The sequence below is a fragment of the Psammomys obesus genome, unplaced genomic scaffold (genome assembly GCF_907164565.1).
Source record: "Psammomys obesus unplaced genomic scaffold, mPsaObe1.curated_primary_1811, whole genome shotgun sequence".
Lineage (NCBI taxonomy): Eukaryota > Metazoa > Chordata > Mammalia > Rodentia > Muridae > Psammomys > Psammomys obesus.
The window spans coordinates 619,909-639,152 of NW_026593286.1; the positions used below are offsets into that span (position 1 = coordinate 619,909).

At 44.6% G+C, this 19,244-nt stretch overlaps 2 protein-coding genes across 4 annotated transcripts in view; one reads left to right on the top strand and one right to left on the bottom strand.

Moving 5' to 3' along the window:
- Nucleotides 1-3,431: 3,431 nt before the first annotated feature.
- On the top strand, nt 3,432-8,548 carry Mterf4 (mitochondrial transcription termination factor 4). The gene is made up of 4 exons (XM_055616399.1): nt 3,432-3,488; nt 3,928-4,414; nt 6,202-6,386; nt 7,805-8,548. Exons 1-4 carry the CDS (start codon nt 3,468-3,470, stop codon nt 8,135-8,137), a joined length of 1,026 nt encoding a protein of 341 aa, XP_055472374.1. The 5' UTR covers nt 3,432-3,467; the 3' UTR covers nt 8,138-8,548.
- Nucleotides 8,549-8,558: 10 nt separating this feature from the next.
- Nucleotides 8,559-19,244, bottom strand: part of Sned1 (sushi, nidogen and EGF like domains 1) — a 63,283-nt gene continuing 52,597 nt past the window's right edge. For 2 of the 3 annotated variants that reach the window (XM_055616398.1, XM_055616396.1), the window contains 4 exons: nt 18,118-18,234; nt 17,428-17,515; nt 14,381-14,463; nt 8,559-13,645 (listed from right to left, as the gene is read on the bottom strand). In XM_055616398.1, the coding sequence (XP_055472373.1) occupies nt 13,620-13,645; nt 14,381-14,463; nt 17,428-17,515; nt 18,118-18,234 (314 nt within the window). In that variant the 3' untranslated portion in view covers nt 8,559-13,619. The remainder of the gene's footprint in view (nt 13,646-14,380; nt 14,464-17,427; nt 17,516-18,117; nt 18,235-19,244) is intronic. The other variant, XM_055616397.1, reaches the window with a different exon arrangement.

The window sequence follows — 19,244 nt, forward strand, 5'->3', positions numbered from 1 at the left end:
AGGTTTATGAAATAGACTTGTAACTCATTTTTTTTAATAACCTTGAAAAATCATTCTAGTGTTCAATTATGTTGTACTATTAAAGGTCTTTAAGTTGTGAGCCTCAGAAAGACATGAGAAGTATTTTACTTTTCTATTTTTGTTGTTTTGTTCTTTGTGTTTGTTTTTTTGAGATAGGCTCTCATGATGTAACTCTGGCTGGCCTCGAACTCAACCATGTAGACCAGGTTGCTTTAAAGTCAGAGAGATCTGCCTGCCCTTGTCTCCTGAGTAGGAGGATTAAAGATGTGCCACCATGTCCAGGTCTTTCTCTTTGTGTGTGTGGGTATGTGTGTGTGTGTCAGTTTCTTTCCCACTGACTTGATATATGTGATAAATGTGTGGAGTCCACAGAGCTGGCCAGATAAAAGTGACCAGAATATTTATTTATTTTCTGAAACATTTTCCAAGTTAAAGCTAGTTAATTAGTTAACAGTTACACTGGCTAGGACTGTATGGAACATGAGAAATACTTGATTTTATTTTTCCATTTCTGTACCCTACTTACATGACAGCTAAAAAAGAAACCTGTCCTGGTTTAGTTTGGGGCCCCAGGCCTGTCAACTGTCTATCAACCTATAATGGCCTCTCAGCTCTACTTTGTCTGTGTGAAGGGCTGTAACTGTACCTTTTTGTCTAGGTGAAGGGCTTCAGCTGTACCAGTGTCTGTGTGTGAGGGTTTCCAGGCCCAGTCCCCAGAAGCTAGTGACATTTTAGCCTTTGATTTCAGATTATCTTTGTTTCCAAGAATGAAACATTTTTTCTTGTAGTCTTTAGTACACACAAAACACAAGATATTGCAGAATTGGTTTTTTTTTTTGTTTGTTTTTTTTTTGTTTTGTTTTTGTTTTTGTTTTTTTTTTCCAGACAGGAGTGTAGCAGGCTGAAGATATAAAATCCAGCTTAGCAAGAACCATTTCTATATTAGAAAAAAATAATTAATGCTTTGGGTTATAGTCTGATGCCTTATGGGTGTTCTTTGCAGGAAAAAAACAAAACAAAACAAAACAAAACAAAAATTCCAAAACCCTTGAGACTAAAGTTCTGAGGCAGCAGCTGATAATTTTTCCTCTTGGGATTTCAAGTCTGATTCAAGAATGCAGAGTATTGTGAAGACTAAAGTTGCTGCCAGATTTTCATAGTAGTCCTGTGTTCTAGGTATCACTGTGTTCCTGACCTGGCTGATTTGTTAAGATTCGAGATTATTTTTAAAAACTTGGGGTGGCATAGAAGTTTCTTAGTCGTTAAGTGTATAGGCTTAAATGATACTTATTTAGGAAGAAAGTTAAGATAAAAGTTACCAATTTATTTTACACAGATTACAATTTTCCTGTCCTTTTATACAATCCTTCCATCAAAAGATAGCACTAGGTCAGTGTCAAACACAGCAGCACAAGTGTGGGTGTGCTTATTGATGCAATATCCTTTTTTATGGGCAAAAGCCAGGAAGAAATAGATATGCTTATGACTTACAAATGGTGGAATTTAGGCAGCTGTTGGAATGCAGCTTTTTCTTTTTTTTCCTTTCTTTCCTTTCCTTTTCTTTCCTGCTCCTTCTAACAGGTTCCCAGGCTCTTTGTCCAAACAGGTCTAATATACAAATTTAACGTATACAAATTGGTCTTGAACATTCTGGTGCTTCATCCTTATGGGAAACCAGACCTCTGGGCTGAAAAAGTTATGTGTGTAATTAGAGCTATGTAATTTTTTTCTCTGATTTTATTTCTTGAGCCATGTCCTTTTTTTTTTTTTTTTTTTTAATGTCAGGTGTGTTTGTGCATGGGTGTGCACATGCATGTGTGTGTATATGGTGTGTGGTATGTGTCTATGTGCATACTTGTTACAGTTGGTTGTTCTCTGTAACTTCCTTTGAGGCAGGGTCTCTCCCTCTAACCAGACCTACATTTCTTTTTGGCTAGGCTGCACTCTGTAAGCTCCACTGATCCTCCTGTCTCTTTCCTTCTCAGTGTTGGGATTATAGGCAGGCATGGGACCACACCTGGATTTTTATTTGGGTGTTGGGATCTGAACTGCAATTCTTATGCTTGTGCGTTAATTGCTGAGCTATCTCTTCAGCCTTTAAAAGAACTTACTTCTTTTGGGATGTGTGGTCAGCTATTCATATTGAACATAGATCTTTCCTCCAAAATAATATTTTTTATTGATTCTTTGGGAATTTCACATCAATGCACCCCAGTCCCACTCATTTCCCAGTCTTCCCCTACCCTTATAACCGTCTCTCCAAAAGAATATAAAAACAAAACAAAACAAACAAACAAACAAAAAAAAACAGCCAACATTGTTGCAGTGGAATTGGAAGCTGCAAAAAATTTTTTCTTTTGCTCAAACAGCTTTACTTGCAAATGTTCATTGAAATGAATCATTCATTGGTCTGGTTCAAGGCCTCTGGTTTGAACACAGATTAAAATTGTGTTTGTGTCCATGAAGGAAAAAGGACAGTTTTGGGAAGTGGGTTTGCGCCTTCTACTTTCAGACGGGTTCCTAGGATAAAACTCAGGTCATCAAGATGCTGTGCCAAGTGTCTTAACTGCTAACAGATTTTTAAACAATAAACTTACCAAATACTTTTATCTCTGTCTGGATCCATACATTTCAGGAAGAAATTTGGGCTGTCTTGAGGACTTATTGCTATATTACAGTGTCTGCCAAAACCAGTACTCACCTCAAAGGTGAGCCCAGGAACATGGATTTTGATTTCTCCAAGAGAGTTTTCCACTGTAGACGTAGTTAGGTGAGGTGTTATCAATTACAGAACAAAGCCATAAATCAAGGCATTTAGCAGACACATCGGTGGGGCCCACAGATAGGAAGGTTAAAGCAAAAACTGGAAAAACTAGTTTTTAGATGTCACTTAATGATACTATTAGCTTTTGGATTGATGAAAACCAATGGTCTGAGTATATTTTAAAGGCATTCACAGTCACAAAGCTGTTAGGTTATACAGGGGTGGACAGTGAATGAATTTCAAAAAGGCTATATTTATTCAAAAATAATCAAAATAATTTGATTCTGCAGCATCCTAACTCCATAATTACGAAGTTAGGTTATTTGTCGTTGTAGAATCGTTAACGCGTGCTTTGTCGAGTTAACCCCCCGCCCCATTAAGTGTAGTTTAAAACAGAAAATGATGGTGTGAGCTTCGGGGTAGCTTCATTTTACTTAGACCCTGAAGGGCAGTTTAAAAACCCGGGTAGTGTTGCCAGTTCCTGGGTAGAGATCTCGTAGCTGACTATGCACAGCTAAGGGGAAGAGCTGCATCTGCAAACAGCAAGCGCCGGGCATCAAAAGCACGGAACCAAGGAACTCTGTCGTTGGGAGTGCGGCGGACACAGATCGGGGGCCGGACATTGTGAGCCAGGAAGGACCGCCTCTTCCGGTGTCTCAGTTAAGTTCGCTGCTTGGGCTCCATGGCTGCGTTAGGGAGGCAGGTAAGGTTTCTGTAGCTCCCGGGCTCACAGCAGGGAGGGCCGTGCAGGACGCACTGCCGCTGGTTCTAGGAGGCCAGGTCTGGGCATCTTGTGGCAATAGTGCCCCCGGGTGGAGGGTGCGCATACAGCCTGGTCCTGAGAGAAGCGACTGACTTCTGCTGAGTTTCGGCCAGTGTGGCGCCGATCGGCTAACGAGGCCAGGACTATCGACAGATGCTAGACAGGGTTTTGAGAGCAGTCGGCCTAGTGGGCACCAGATGCTTTGTGTTTAGTTTGTTATGTGCGAATCCCAGACACCGAGGGCTCCTGGATACAATCTGACAGATTCCTTCTGCCCAAAAATTTCGGGGCCAAATTTTGTGGGCCAAGGTTCAGAATATTTTGGCTCGGTAATCTTATCCTGAGGTGAAACTGATTCGTTTTGGCTCTTGTCTTCCAGGTTCCTAGCTGGCACCATCTAATGGCCCTCTCCTGGACCTGTTTGGCTCGGCAGACCCCTTGTCTTAGAGAACTAAAAAAGATGAGTCCTTCTTTGTTGTGCAAACAACTGATTACAGTATCCAATGGAGGGAACCTTCAAGAGCTGCCCAGTGTTAGGCCTAAAAAGCATGTGCAGGAACCAGAGTGCAGGACACATCTTGTTCAGTGTGTTCATGAGGAGCAGAGGACTTGTGTGGAGCTTGAAAAGGTCATCCGTTCCCTCCTGGACATGGGTTTTGATGAAGCCCATATTAATGCCTTGCTCAGTATACAGCCAAATGTCCATCCTCAACAGCTGCTGAACATAATTTCAGAATTTCTGCTCTTGGGTTTGAACCCAGAGCCTGTATTTATTGCCTTGAAGAAAAGTCCCCAGTTACTGAAACTGTCTACAATGCAAATGAGGAGGCGTTCCAGTTACCTTCAGAAGCTTGGCCTTGGAGAAGGTATAAGAAGCAGCATACTTTGTAGTGTGAGAGGAGCAGAAGGGAAAAACTAGCCCACCCTAGCCAGATATCCAGTCTCTTGATATTGTGACATGATGTTGTCATCTACAGATATGTTAGGCTACATTCACAGCTGGGAGGCATGAGCTGAACACACCTTAGTAAGGTGAAACGAGGTAGGAAAGTTTTCTGAGGAGAGAACAGTGTCTTCGAGGAGATGTGCAATGTGCTCTTTGCAGATGGCATTGTAAGAGGGATGTGTGGAGATGAGCACAGGAGGCGAGAACAAGGCCCCATATGTTCTGCCCATTGGGTCTCTAGCTCCAGAACACTGGGAACACAAAGTCCGTTTTTGGTGTGTTAGGGTTGATCAAAAGGTAGTGATATTTGTGTGCATATATGTGACCTCTGCAAAAACATCCCCCACAAAAATTTAAGAGCTGTTGGTTCCAGGTTCCTGGAAAGCTGTTAGAGTGTCCTCCTCCTCCAGCAGTAGTCATTCTTCTGGAGAAGGGAAATGTGCATCTCCAGTGATCTCTACCCACTGACCACTTTTATTCTTTCCATTATTGACTGTCTTGGTAAGATTTTACCCCCAAAGTGGGGAGGCTTAGAGCCTACTATGTTTGGTATCTTTACAGGCCCCCTTCTCTAGAAGATAAGCAAAAAGATAATTATATTCCTCTTGACAAATTGTCTCATACAGTGCTCAGTATGTAAAGCACAGCTTGAGAGGTGAAAATAAAGCCTACACTTTGGAAATTCCTTTTCGCATGGTGGTAAGACAGTGACCAAGTAGACTGTTAGGAAAATTACTTAACAGTCTAAGTGATTATAAGTTTCCAGTTATTAAATTGGTACAATTGTTCATAGGACAACCATTTACTCTTTCTTGTCTAGGATAGCCCTTGTTTATACCATTTATCTGAATATAGTTACTAAGTAACACACAATAAAACACTTGGAGGCCAGGCATAGTACTGCATGCTTTTAAATCCAGTACTCTAAAGACAGAGGTATACGGATCTTTAGGGCCTGTAGGTTCTGGGTCCACCAAGGAGGTTCTGTCTCAAACAACAACAGTAACAAAACAAACAATAACAAAACACTTGGTCACTCTCAGATTACTTGTCATATGTTGTGAATATTGTCCTTGTCATGGTTATTATTACCAAATTCCTTTTCATTGAGGTCAGGCTTGCAGGTCTAGAAATTGTTAGTTTGTTTTATTATAGAGTGAAACAGCAGCCCTGAGCCCCACTGTATAGGAAACTACTGTCTTACTGTTTTTTTTTCCCCCCAGGTAATTGCCTGTGATATTTTCTATATTAGGGAAGCAAAAGGAGACCTAAAATATGAAATTGGCACCTTCTGATAGAAGACTAGAAATAGACAGGGGTGTGGGGAGGGCTGTCAGATCTGTGAAGTCATTTCCATGCTGCATCATGGAAGATGTCTGAAGTGAGCAGTCCTGTGGAGGGAAAGGCTGTGCGTTCCAGTGTGTGTGTGTGTGTGTGTGTGTGTGTGTGTGTGTGTGTGTGTGTGTGTGTGTCTATATTGCTAAGTGTGTCTGGTGATAGTACATGTTATGGGGCACTTGGGGATGACTTCTAAAGTCAGTTGTCCATTTCTACCATGTGGGTCTTGGGGCTTGAACTCAAGTTATCAGGCTTGCTGGCAGGTGCCTTGACCCACTGACTCATCTTCCAGCCCCCAAATGTTGTTTAGCCCTTGACTTTCCGAAACTCCCTAAAGTTACGAGCTTTCCTTTTCTTAATCTTCTGTAGGGAAACTGAGGAGAGTGCTTCACAGTTGCCCTGAGGTTTTCACCATGCGTCAGCGGGACATTGACAGTGTTGTGAAGGTCCTCAAGGAGAAGTGCTTGTTCACAGTACAGCAGATCACTGAAATTTTACACAGGTGCCCAAGTGTTTTTCAGGAGGACCCCAGTGAACTAGAATATAAATTCCAGGTGAGAATAAGTGATTAGGTACATGGTGGCAAGTAGTTCAGGTTTTTAAGTTGAGTAAAGTCAGCTATGTGGATAAGAAGCCTCTGAGTGGGGAAAAAAAAAAAAGTCTTTTTCTAGAATAATACAGCTTGGTTTTTCTACCCTCCTCTCTAAAACAAACCTGTTCTTCAGCTCTACTTCCTTGACAGTGAGTGCGTGGTTCATTCTAGGTCCAAGTAGGTACTCTGAAATAACTAATTTTGAGAAAACTAAAACTTTACTACCCTGGATTTGGCAAATGTGACAGTTGTCCTAAAACTTTAGTAACAGATGTGACAGATAAGGTCAAAAGCTCTTATGCATCTCCGTGGTGGTGGAACACTCCTTTAATTTTAGCGGTCAGCAGGTAGAGGCTAGCAGATCTCTGAGTTTGAGGCCAGTCTGGTCTACATGCTGAGTTCTAGGACAGCCAGGGCTACACAGAGAAATGCTGTCTGAAAAAACAAATAAACGAAAACACTTGTGCGAGCATGAGGACCTGAGTTCAGATCCTCAGAACCCACATAAAAACTGGATGTGCAATGCCCCAGCAGCTCTATGGGGAGATGGGAAGCAGGGACAGGAGAATCCCTGGAGGTTGTGAGCCAGACAGCCTGGCCTTTGGCCACAAGCATGCTGTGACATACTCAAATAGAAACTGTGTGCTCACACACTTTTTAAAATTTCTAGGTATGGTATGATTTCTTTGGGTCTGATTTTTTCTACACTCATGATTTTTATTTCCCTATTTAAAGAAAAGTATATTTGGGCTGGAGAGACGGCTCAGCAGTTAAGAGCACTGGCTGCTCTTCCAGAGGTCCTGAGTTCAATTCCCAGTACCCACATGGCGGCTCACAACCATCTCTAAGGGGATCTGATGCCCTCTTCTGTCATAGACAAATGTGCAAATAGAACACATCATATGTATGAACAAATAAATCTTTAAAACTATATTCCTCTACGCCCCTTTATTTTCGGCTGCATTTTTTCAGCTTGAATTTGGAAATGCCATGCAAACTGTGAGACTTGACACAAATGTTGGTATTATAGAGTGGCTGCTCTACCAATACTAAGTAGACAATTCTTTCTTTAAAGATTTATTTACCCCTGTGCAGGAGTGCTCTGTTTGCACACGTGCCTACATGACAGATGAGGCATTAGACGGAAGAGGGCATCAGATCCCATTGTAGATGGTTGGAAGCCGTCATGTTTTTGCTGGGACTTGAACTCAGGACCCCTGGAAGAGCAGCCAGTGCTCTTAAACCACTGAGCCATCTCTCCAGCCCCCTAGGCAATTCTTTTTTAATGATTTGGACTACAGTTTTGTTTTGTTTTGTTAGTTGGAATGATAGGCATTAGGCTTCTATACATGGATTCCTAAACATGTTTGTATCTTCCAGTATGCATATTTTAGGATGGGACTTAAGCATCTGGACATTGTCAGGACTGATTTTTTACAGTACTCAATAACCAAGATCAAGCAGAGACACATTTACCTGGAGCGCCTTGGACGGTACCAAACCCCTGATAAAAAGGGACAGACACAGATTCCTAATCCTTCAGTAAAGATCATTCTCAGAGTTTCTGAAGCTGAGTTTTTGGCCAAGACAGCGTGCTCCTCTGCTGAGGAGTTTGAAGTTTTTAAAAAGCTGTTGGATCGAGAAGAAGAGGTGTCTGAGAGCCATGCATCTGAGGAGGAGGAGGAAGAGGAAGAAGATGAAGAGCTGCTATGATGGAGGACTGAGATGAAGAGGGTGCAGGGATGCCAGAGGTCATTCTTACTCTCCCAAAGTTTGGGGAGCTTCACCTGGTTCTTGTCAAGCACTTTTAGTCCTAACACTGGACTTTTGATGAAAAAACAAACAAACAAAAAAACACAACAATTTTATCATCTACTGGAGATGTAGGTACATCAAACTAAATAAGGGATTCTTTGTTGTGCTCTATTGGATTCTGTGGGAGGCCCTATTCTATCCTAAAGGACTCAGCTGTTAAAATCCAGGGGATACAACAAGTTTGGTGTCTTTTTCTCTGTTGAAATATGTTGATGCTAATTCTAGAACTATGTAGAGAAAAAGGTGCCTTCTGGCTCAGGAACTACTTTGTATTTCCTTGTAATAAAGATAAAATCAAGAAAATGTTAACATGAGGGCTACTATGTCATAGCACTTTATTTTATTAAAACAAGTAGCAAGTTTTCCACAAAATAGCCGTGTTTTCAGTCTGACATTTCACAGCCTTCTAACTTGGTCAATGTATAGCAAAGTGAAAGGCAGTTGGTTAGTAACGTGTTCTTCAGTTTTGCACAGTCGTCAGGCTAGCAAAACACTTCTTTGTGAGTTGCTGACCCTTCCTGCTTGGGCAGGTTGGCCTTCATGTCGGTTCCTGGCTAGTAGCCACTTCAAGGCCTCTTTGGCTCTGTAGCCTGTGTTGTTAGAGTGAACTTTTTGGAGACCAGCACTGAAGGGTCTGGGGAGTAGTCTCAGGTGGGCATCATCTTTGCCTTCTGCATGATGGAGAGGCCAGGCCCCAGGGCTGATTTTGGTTTGTTGTAGGAAGTGTTCAGATAGCCTGGCATAGATGGCACTCTGGGGAGCATGGTGAGTGTGGAGCGATGTGAAGCACTGTTTCTAGGATGAGGTGATATCTGAGGAGAGGTCTGGTTTGATGGAGTTAAGGTTCAGAAGGGTCAGAGGGCTGAGTCCTAGAAAGTTTCCTCAGGAAAATGCTCAGGGTTGGTGATAGAGAAAGCTTTTTGGTGGTAGAACCAAAATCAGGTATGTTTGGTAGTATTTTTCCCCCAATTGGTGACATTTAACATTCAGGTGAAACCCCTGTGTGGGCCCGTGTCTCCTGTATAGACTGAAAAAAATGCTTACTTGGGAATGACCTTGATCTTCAAGACACCTGACAATTTCTGGAGATATTTTTATGTGTCATGGCCTTGGGAACGTGTGGATAGAGGCCAGATGAAAAAATATCCTACATCATACTGCATGTGAGCGAGCAGGTCCACAGAGCAGTGGCACAGCTGAGGAAGCTGCTCAGAGACCTGGCCCAGGAGTGTGCCTACAGCAAATTGGGATTACAAATGGACTCATAGTTACTTCTGTCTAAAGGGGAGATCTTTTGGATCTGAGATGTGTTTTGTGAGGAGTCAGCAGCAAGGTGTGGAGGCCTTAGTTTTACCTGGAGCCCCACTGCAAAGAGGAGGGTGTTCATAAAGAAAAGCAGTCATCCCAGGAGTCCCCACCATGGCTGGTATGTGAGGCTGGTTAAGACGAGGGCATGTCCTTGCCTGTTGGACTCTCCACACAAAGCAGGGCGCAGCAAGCCATCCTGTCTACACTGACATCCCATAGGCAGTGGAGAAGGGGAATGCCTTCTAGCTGATCTTGACTATGGACAAAACTGAGAACAGGGATGCTCATTCTTTGCTGCTTACTCTTCCACTTTGTGGCATCAAAGTGACCTCCAGTGAATGTAGGGTGTTTGGCCTTTGGCTCCATTAGAACTGACTAGAACCCTAAACCTGAGCTATTCTAATAAGGTAGCCGCTCATCCTAAATTTTGATTAGCAAATGGTGAGCCCAGCACTCAGGAGCACTTCTTCACGTTGACACAAATCTTTACACCTTGACAAATTTTCTGACTGCATTGTGACATTTCCCAAGTGGACAGTGCCTGCTTTGAAGGATTTAATTAGTCTGCTTAAGAAAGGTGTGTGAGAAAACAGAGGCAGCGTGTTTGGAGTGTTCTACACTAATTCCCAGCACCAGCACGTTTTTTCCCCTAGTCCACGTTGGAGTGCTGTGCACTCCGCAATCAGTAGGCTGGCTCTTGGATGAAAACACAGGCTCCAGCTGGCAATGGGAAGGTGGCGTCTGCCCGGTGGGTGAGGGTTCTGAGGTTATTGGTATAGTGTAGGTCTCATCCACTTTTCCAGTGGTGCCACTCCCTCTAGCCTTTCACTGCTAATGCTGTAGCTTATGAGGAGGAGTGGTGACAGGTCTCAGTGCTGCAGTGGAAGTTGACACATGTTTGTAGACCTGGTCTCTGGAGATAAGGTAGTGTGTTTCTAAAGTACAGTAGTGAGTTTTTGACATGACTGTGCCTCCTTCCTGAAAAGGAAAGTTATTTAATACATAGGCTCAGAATTTTTTAGTGAAAATAAAACCTAAAATGTTGTTCTTCAAAGTGTGTTTTTATGAACTCTGGAGGGCAGGAGGCCTCTGGTCGGGATGTAATTCTTGGTGCTGGATCTCCAGTCAGCTCTGCCCTTGAGGAATCAAGGTGTGGTTGGCTTTTCTGATTCTGATCTCACTGCAGGGAGAAGACAGCTGCTTAGAGCCTTGTTGTGGGTGAGACGGAAAGTGGAGGCTTGTGTGAAGTGTGTCTTGGTGGCCCACAGCCATCTCTTGAGGCAGGGGTTACAAGAAGCCTCGAACCCTTGTTTCCTAGAGCTTGCATGCCATCTGTTGCCTTCAGAGTTGAACAGAGCAGCCTTTACTGCTTTATGGTGCTTTTAGGTTTCTGAGCAAGGATCTTGATTGCTTTTTTTTTTCTATGAAAGTTTAGGGGTCTTTCATGTCTTGATGACAACTTGTCAGTCAGGAGATAATTTTCTCTACAGAAGGCTGAAGTCTGGATCATCTCATAAAATGGGCACCTGCCAACTATGGCCTACTGCCTGTTTTTGTAAATGAAGTTTTATTGGAATACAGCCATGCTATCTACATCTGTGACCATGTTGGCCGTACAGTAGCGAAGTTGGGTGGGTGCCAGAGAGGTCATTCCATCCTCAAAGCCCAAAATACTGCCTGAACATCTGTCTGTCCTGCCACCCCCTGAGTTGTAGATCAAGTGTCTCAATTCCATCGTAGTAGTAATTAGCATTTCTTCTTTAGGTCAGTATGTATGAGGAGAGAAGCAGGGTGGAGTTCATCTGCTTCCACACAGCCTTTCTTGAATCTCTTGTGAAAGTTGAGTCCTTTCCTTCTCCATGTTTTGGGGGCTCAAGGGGTCACCTCTCTGGCTCTGGAATCTAGGGGTGGGTTTCTGAACACAGAAGCATCATTGTCCGAGAGCCTGCTAACCCAGGTCACTCGTACACTCACTGCTCACAGAGGAATGACCACAGCTGCAGAAAACAGCCCAGGTTAAGATTACAGGTGCCTCCATGCTTCCCTCACAAGAGTCCTCGGGTATACAAGTCTGGCTCTCTCTCCTCTAGAAATCTGAGGACAAAGCGCTCAGGGGAGACTAATTACAACCAGGAACTTGTCTTTTAGGCTTTGGGCCTTGGTTTCCTGGGTTTTGGAAATTCTTGAGGTGGGCAGTGTTACCAGCATGTGCTGGTTCTTCTGTACCAGCGAACTGAGGCACACCCCTCTTCCTGCCCAGTGTCTCTCTGTGGTGGCAGTAGGCACTGTCTCCCAGGAGACCTGGATTCATTCTTATATATTCCGGGGTGGGGGGGGCAGTGATACAAAGGGACAATTGCTCTCAGCCTGTGACTTTAAATTTGAGTCAATAGGCTGCTGGTCCTCTGCTGACTTCTTGGTGGGCAAGAAGTCTTTTCCCAGAACAGCTGTGGATGGTGAGTTTTGGCATTTTACTCAAGTGCATGAGTTTCCTGTCTGTCTGTTTTCCCTGCTGCTCTGAGAATAGATGTTCTATATGTCAGTATGTGATAAGTAGCTGGGGATTCTCCTTTATTTTTATAAAAATGGACTTTCTGGGTGAGTTCTTTTTTCTATAAATTTATTTACTTATTCAGTGTTCTGTCTGCATATGTGATTGCACACCAGAAGAGGGCACTATATCTCACTATAGATGGTTGTGAGCCACCAATGGTTGCTGGGAATTGAACGCAGGACCTTTGGAAGAACAGCCAGTGTTCTTAACCTCTGAGCCATCTCTCCAGCCCTCTGGGTGAGTTCTTAAAGATGCATTAATATTTCAAGTGACCCATTGCTGTAGAAATATTTTTTTAACCAAATAATTTGTGGACTTTGACCTTGCCAGAATTACATTGCTCACAAGTGTTGGAGGCTGACGTGAAAAGGCGACACTGTGGAGCGGACAGGATCGATCTGAGTGTTGTCAGCAGCTCTTAAAGCAGAGTTTTCACATCTGAAATGGTCAGGATGCACAGGCCCCGCTGCTTGGGCCCGTGTTAGAGCCCACTTTTCAGATGCCCTGCTCTCTGACTGTGCTAACACCCTGCCTGTGGCTGTGGGCACTTTCTTCTGATGACAAGCTTCACCCAGACCTCCATTGCTTTTGGTTATTCTTAGGTCTTTGGGTGACATTTCTCCTTCATGTCCCATAGTGTAGAAGAATGAGGTGATTCACTCCTGAAGTGGCAGGTCTCCAGATATGTCTCTTTTTCACCACTGTAAAGATGTGTCCTGTTCTGGCTCCTCTAAGGGAGAGAAGTAAATTGTCTCCAGCCAGCCAGTCTGTCATTTTTAAATGATGTCCCTTCAATAAGAAGTCATTGTGGGGCTGAGTTCAGGCTATACAGGGGGTTCTGCAGTGTGACCCAGTGTTTTCCAGACTGTTGTGGGAAAAAAATTCCAATGCCCTTTAACATCTCAAGTTCATGCGTGGGGAGGTGGATGGGGCATGCTGGATCAAACAGGCAAAGTTTCTTTCATTTCAACGTTATTAGTGCTTGGAATTCTGAGATCCACTATAACTCTCCCAGTGAGAGGCAATATTTAGGATCACCTGGAGGTTACATGACAGGGCTCCCACCCTATTCTACCAGTAGAATGCTGTTCATAGGGCATGGGGTACTTCCGTAGGTCCTTCCCAGCACCTCCAGGAATGTTTGGCATCCTTGATCCTTCTGCCACCCAGGCCCACTGCCCTGAAGGGACCAGGTGTTTCTTGTGCCTCATTGTAACTGATCTGCATTTCCCTTGAGAGAGAGTGGTTTGCCCCTCCCCCAGACAGCCTCATTTCCAACTGAAAGCAGATTCATATGTGAGGCCAGACCACATTGGCCTCAGACCAACAGACCATGTCTGTTGGGAGGCTACAGACAGGGAATTCTGGAACCTTCCTGGTTGGATCTGTAATAGCACAGTGCTGGGTTTGCACCATCAGTGTTTGATAAAGGACCTCGGTGCTCAAGGTGCGGGGAGTGATGGTGTCTACAGTTCTCAACAGATCTTGGTACAAAGAAAAGTGTACCTTAAGATTTCTTCAGTGTTTGGCTGTTACTTTGTTTCCTGAAATAATTAAGAAAACCAGTTTGGTGAGAAAGAATCTCCCGTCAATCTTACCTGTTCCTTACATATAACCCAGCAAAGCCCTCACACAGACTAACAGGGAGCCTGGCCTTCTGGTCCAGGTGCACACACCAGCTGAAGGTGGTAGCTTTGGAATGAGCAGAAAGCAGCCTGGCACTATGGGGAGACTGTGGAAGGAAGCAAGAGCTGTCGTGGGAGATAGTGACATGCTTAGGTCAAGCAGCACTTCTGGTGACTGCATGCTGCAGCCTCTCCTCAGATTTGGTCATGCAAAGCAAGGATGTGTGGTTTCAGTCAGTTCATGGAGAACACACATGAGGGTGGGCCCTCATCATGAGAACATTATGTTCTCAGCTTTCAGTAAGATCCTAACCAGCAGGTTCTCGAGACTACTCTGAGTCGTGGGTGAAAGGCTGGGAGTGAGTAGATGAGAAGTGAAAAGATTTTCTAAACCTGCAGTTAAGGGCCTGTCAGTAACATCGTGTGGTTTCCTATCAGGGCACCACATTCTCTGAAGAACTGGGAGCCACCATGCCAAAGCTGGGTCTGCCAGTGTGCCCATGTGTGCATGTGTGGGCACTAGTTTTGAGCAGAGTATGGCCACACGAGGGCTGCAGTTTTGGGTCAACAGCCTAGCTTGATCCAGTCCTGTCACTATTACCCTCCCCTACCCACAGAACTGCTTGTAAGATATAGCCTGGCCCCAAGATGTACCTGTTTGGGGCTTCTTGAGGCTTGTGCTCTCACAGCGCTCTTTAAAGCAGATGTCCTGGTGAACTTTGTAGATCTTCTTATACCTGTTGTCACAAGAAAACTCTGTGAGGCCAGACACTGCGTTAAGAGAGGGTCCAGCTGCGGCACTCAAAGAACCATAAGACTGCACACTGGGCGGTGCAGTAGACACAGGGACGGAGAGAGAGAAACCGCTGTTTCCTTAATGTTAGTGGACGGCGTGTAGAGTCCAGCACAAAAGTCCAGGGGCTTAAAGATCCCTTTTCCTGAGCACAACATACAGAACATATATTCATATATATATATAAAGAACAATAGAAAGCAAATTAGAACACTCACCTCTTCTGTTTTAGGAATGTTTCAAGAACATAGTCATGAAGTCTGGCACTGCAAACCTCAAAGGAAGGTAGTATGGACCAGGAGGACTGATGGTTCCATGTATTAATTATTCCATTTATTGATTTATTATTCCATTTATTAATCAGGCTATGCTAGCAAGCCTCTTTAGTTTCCAAGTCTAAGTTTCATGTGTAATGGGATCTAGTTATACCACCCTTCTCATACCGTTCAGTAGGAATGGGAATGTGTTTGGGCATGTCAGAATTTCTGTGTCTGACCCAATGGAAAGAAAATCAGAGAGTTAGCAAAGCTCCTGCTTGCACAATTTTGGGAGGACATTTTGGAGGGCTTCTGGCTGTGAGGGAATAAAGGACCTGGAACTAACTTTCAGCTTCAACTACCAGAGACCTAGATGAGAGAGAGGGAGCAACTAGTTTCAGAATCTAGAAAAATTAAAATAGCCCAAAGAAAAATTGCATGCCCTGAGAAGAGGGAAATGTGATAAACACATGGCCACCCTGTCCTTCAGCCTGGAGCACTCTTTAAGAGCTGACAGTGGTCACAGTGTTGGGGAAGCAGGCTGCAGTTGGAGAGGCAGAGGCAGTTGGAACTTGGGGGGTGTTCTGGAGTAGAGAGGGCTCCACGGGGGGCAGTGTGGATATCTGTGAGGAAAGGCAAGCTGTGTGTGTACAGGGTGGAGTCTCCTGAAAAGCTGGGCGAGACCTGAACAAGAGTGGGAAGATCCTGTGTGTGCCACAGAAGGGGTGAAATTAGCCTTACTTGATGTCTACTCTAAAGCCACCCTAAGTCCTCAAAAGGATCAAGTGTAATCAAAGCCTGCCTTGCAGAAAACAAAACCACAAAAAAACCTTCTTGAAAATAAATCTACCATCCAGTAACATAAATCTGATAAATTATGACATTCAAAGAATCATAGGACCCCCAAATAAAAAACACCCCCCCCAGAAAAAAAAAAACAAATACAAAAGCCCCATAGAGGACAGCAACAAAACTCAAAAAGCTAATCAAATGACCATCAACAAGTATCTGAAATTGGATCTGTTGAATTGGATTAATAAACTAGATAATACAAAAGAAAAGGTAGGTGGTATTGAACACATAGCAATACAAACTACTCAACAAGAAGATAGACATATTTACAGATAAACCATTTACAGTGGTTCAAAACAATAAAAAGACCTACAGCGACCTGTGGGACAATATTAGTCAAATATATTCATAATTGAGCTCTAAAAGGGAGAAAGAAATGGAGGAACAAAAAAGACATGAATAATGGCCCAGACTTGACATAAGCTAAAACCCCAGAAGTAGAAGACTATCATTCCAGAGATGGCTGAGTGTGGTGGCGTGCCTTTAATTCCAGCACTCTGAGGTCAGAGGCAGGGAGCTTTCTATTCCAGGACAGGAAAAGAGAAACCCTACCTCAAAATAAACAAGTAAATAATCCAGGGAACAAATAATCTGCCCCTGTTCCTGACTTCTAAGCTCTGCTCTGGGCAGTGCCTCTCAAGAACAGGGACCCACCTATATGTTAGGTACAGGGAAAACTTTTCAAAGATACACATAGGTTACAAGAACAGGATAGAAAATTTGGTCAGTGAAGGGTTGTCTTCACGTGGCAGGGGCATCTAACACAAGCAGGCTCTGGTATAACCAGAATAGCTGGAAGCCAGAGGATTATGTTGGTACAGACTAACATCACATTGCCATTGTGGGTCCAGGGTGAATGGTGGTCAAGGCTGCTTCCCCAAACCCATAAGGACTAGAACCTTTTACCTATTCCTCGCTGACTGACTAAGTCTAGGTTTGCATCAAGCTTGGATAAGATTTCTGCCATTTCCCCTACATTCTTTTGTCTGCTTCCTCCTCCTTCGAGGAGCATCCAGAGTGGCCCAAGCAGTGTGGTTATACAGAGCCCTTCAGGACCTCCACAATTCATGAAGAACAAATGCCACAGTGCATCTGAGGGTCTCCAAGATCCCAGGAACTCTTCTTTCCTCTGCTCTCACATCATCTCCTGCTCTGCTGGCCTCTGTTGTTCCTCAGACATATTGGACACAAGCTGCCGCAGAGCCTTGTAATACCTATACCTGATATCTATTCAGTGTCCCTCTCCCACAAAGCTTACTCTTGTTCCCTCATCCCCTCATGTCTCCTCGTCCTAAGCTTTCATCTCTCTTTTCGTGGCCAGTCCCTGCTTCCACCTACACTGTGTAGCAGACATGTCTCTCGGAGGCCGTCCTTATCTAGAGCATAAGCATCTGGCCCTGAGTGCCTGGAACAACCTGGCACACAGCAGGCACTGAGAGATGCAGTGATTCTTGTAGCATCAGGGTCTCAAGAGATGAGGTAAGTAGTCCTTCCTCCTAGGCCAACTGGACTAGGAGGCAGGAGTGACTTGCCCAGGTAGGTTCATGGTAGAGCTGGGACTGAAGTTCTCCCATGCTGCTTACTTTCTGGGCTTTAAGGAAAGGAGGAGAGTCAGGAATTGTGTGAGGGCTTCCAGGCGTGGGAGTCAGCCTGCACTCTCTTTAATCTGCTCTTGAGCTGCGTGGGCTGAGCAAATAGTTTAGACAGAAGTGGTCAAAGCCAGTGTCTGCAGTCTCCATCCGTCCTCAGGTAGGAAGGACACATCACCAGGCACAAAGGCAGAGACAGAGCTGACTTACACATGGTGGCAGACATCTCCTTCCCAGACAGGAAATGACTTGGTTTCAGAGAACAGCCGTGTGCAGGGACGAGGCACTTTCTCACAAGCTATGGCACAAAGGAGAAAGAAAGGCCAGCTCTTAGGAGGAGGCTCTTTCTGCATCTCAAATAAGACCCCCGCCCAGGACAGAACCCTGCAGCCTGTGTGATCCTGGGGATCTGTGCCAGCTCCTTTCTGGGCTTGGGGCCTTGCCTCAGGGTACTTAGTATCTGTAGGTTGGGTTTCCTTAAGGATCATGTGGCCTCAGGATTATTTTATGTTTCTGTGGGAGCTTCTAACACTTTTGATACTCAATCCAAATATGTTCTTAAGGAGCCTATGATCCTCCCACCATCAGCCTGTCCCCCAAAATGTTGCCTTGCAACCAACCACCCCTGACTTCCTAGGCTCTGTTCTGGGCAGTGCCTTTCAACCAGTGTTTCGGGCAGCCTTCTGTCCCTTGTGGTTCATCGTCCATCTCTGAGCCTCCCCCCCCCCCCGTCCTTCCTACCTGAGTTTGTTTGGGCCTCTGCCTTGCTACCTCACAGACTGGACACCCTTGGGGAAAGCGAGCTTGAATGCTCAGCATCCCCAGGCCCAAACCCCAGGCTATCATTGCATTGCAGTTGCCCTGAGGCCAGTATCCTTTTAGTAGCCAGCTCTGACTTACCAAGCTCACAGTGTCTGCCTTTGAACCCAGGCTTGCAGTCACAGCTGTGAGCATTGGCACCTGGCACACAGGTGCCTCCATTCTGACAGGCATCTTCTGAACAGCTGCCAGGGGCACCTAGAAACAGGAGGGCACTCTCAGCTTCAGGGCCCAGGGAAACATGCCAGCACTACAGGCTGCATCCCCTGATGCTTCTACACAAGGAGAACAGTGGCAATCCTGTCTTTCTCCCATCATTAGACACTGTGGCTAACAGTGCTGGGTCTTGAGGGTGGTCTCTGTTAGGTGTGCAAAAAGGCCAGGGCTAGGAAAGAAAAACTTAGTGCTCATGACCCTGTTAGAAATGTTGATGAAAGATGTGCTGTCTTTTCTCCCGAAGAGAGTTTCCCCTTTAAAACATAAGGCTTCTAGAGTCAGACACAACCTGCATTCTTCTTTGTGTCAGGGACTGTTAGCTCTGGAAGCTGTGAATTCTGGACAGGCTCATAAACTAACACTTTTCTAAGATAAAAGTATGTGCCCAAGAGTTACATCTTGTTCTTACAAATTACACTCATCAATTGCTCCGTTTTTAGTTTCTTTTAGCAGACTATAGGAATGTGAGGGCAAGCTTTGACTACTGTGAGAAACAGTGCTCACTTTAAGTTAGGAATGAATGTCTAATGGGACCCCTGCCTGAAGCGGGGCACCCTTCTGTCTGTGCTGTGCTCTGCTGAGGTGCTGGAAAGGGAGGGAGGAGAGGCAGCTATGCTGTATCTGTGCTAAACCACCACTGGCCTGTATCCCCAACCTCTGCTTTTTTTTTTTCTGACTTTGCCCCTATTGGGATATTTTCTACTTAGAACCCAAAGCCCCAGCCACCCTTTCAGCCTAAAGGTCGAGACCCCTTTGGGGTTTGAAGGACCCTTTTACAAGAGTCACCTAAGACCACTGGAAAACAAAGATAAAACACAAAAATATTTGTTATGATTCGTAACAGTAGCAAAATTGCAGCTACGAAGTAGCAATGAAAATAACTATGGTTGGAGGTCAGCACAACACGAGGAACTGTATGAAAGGGTCTCAGCATTAGGAAGGTTGAGAACTACTACATGCTCCTAAGTAAGCCAGGGACTTTTGCCACCCCA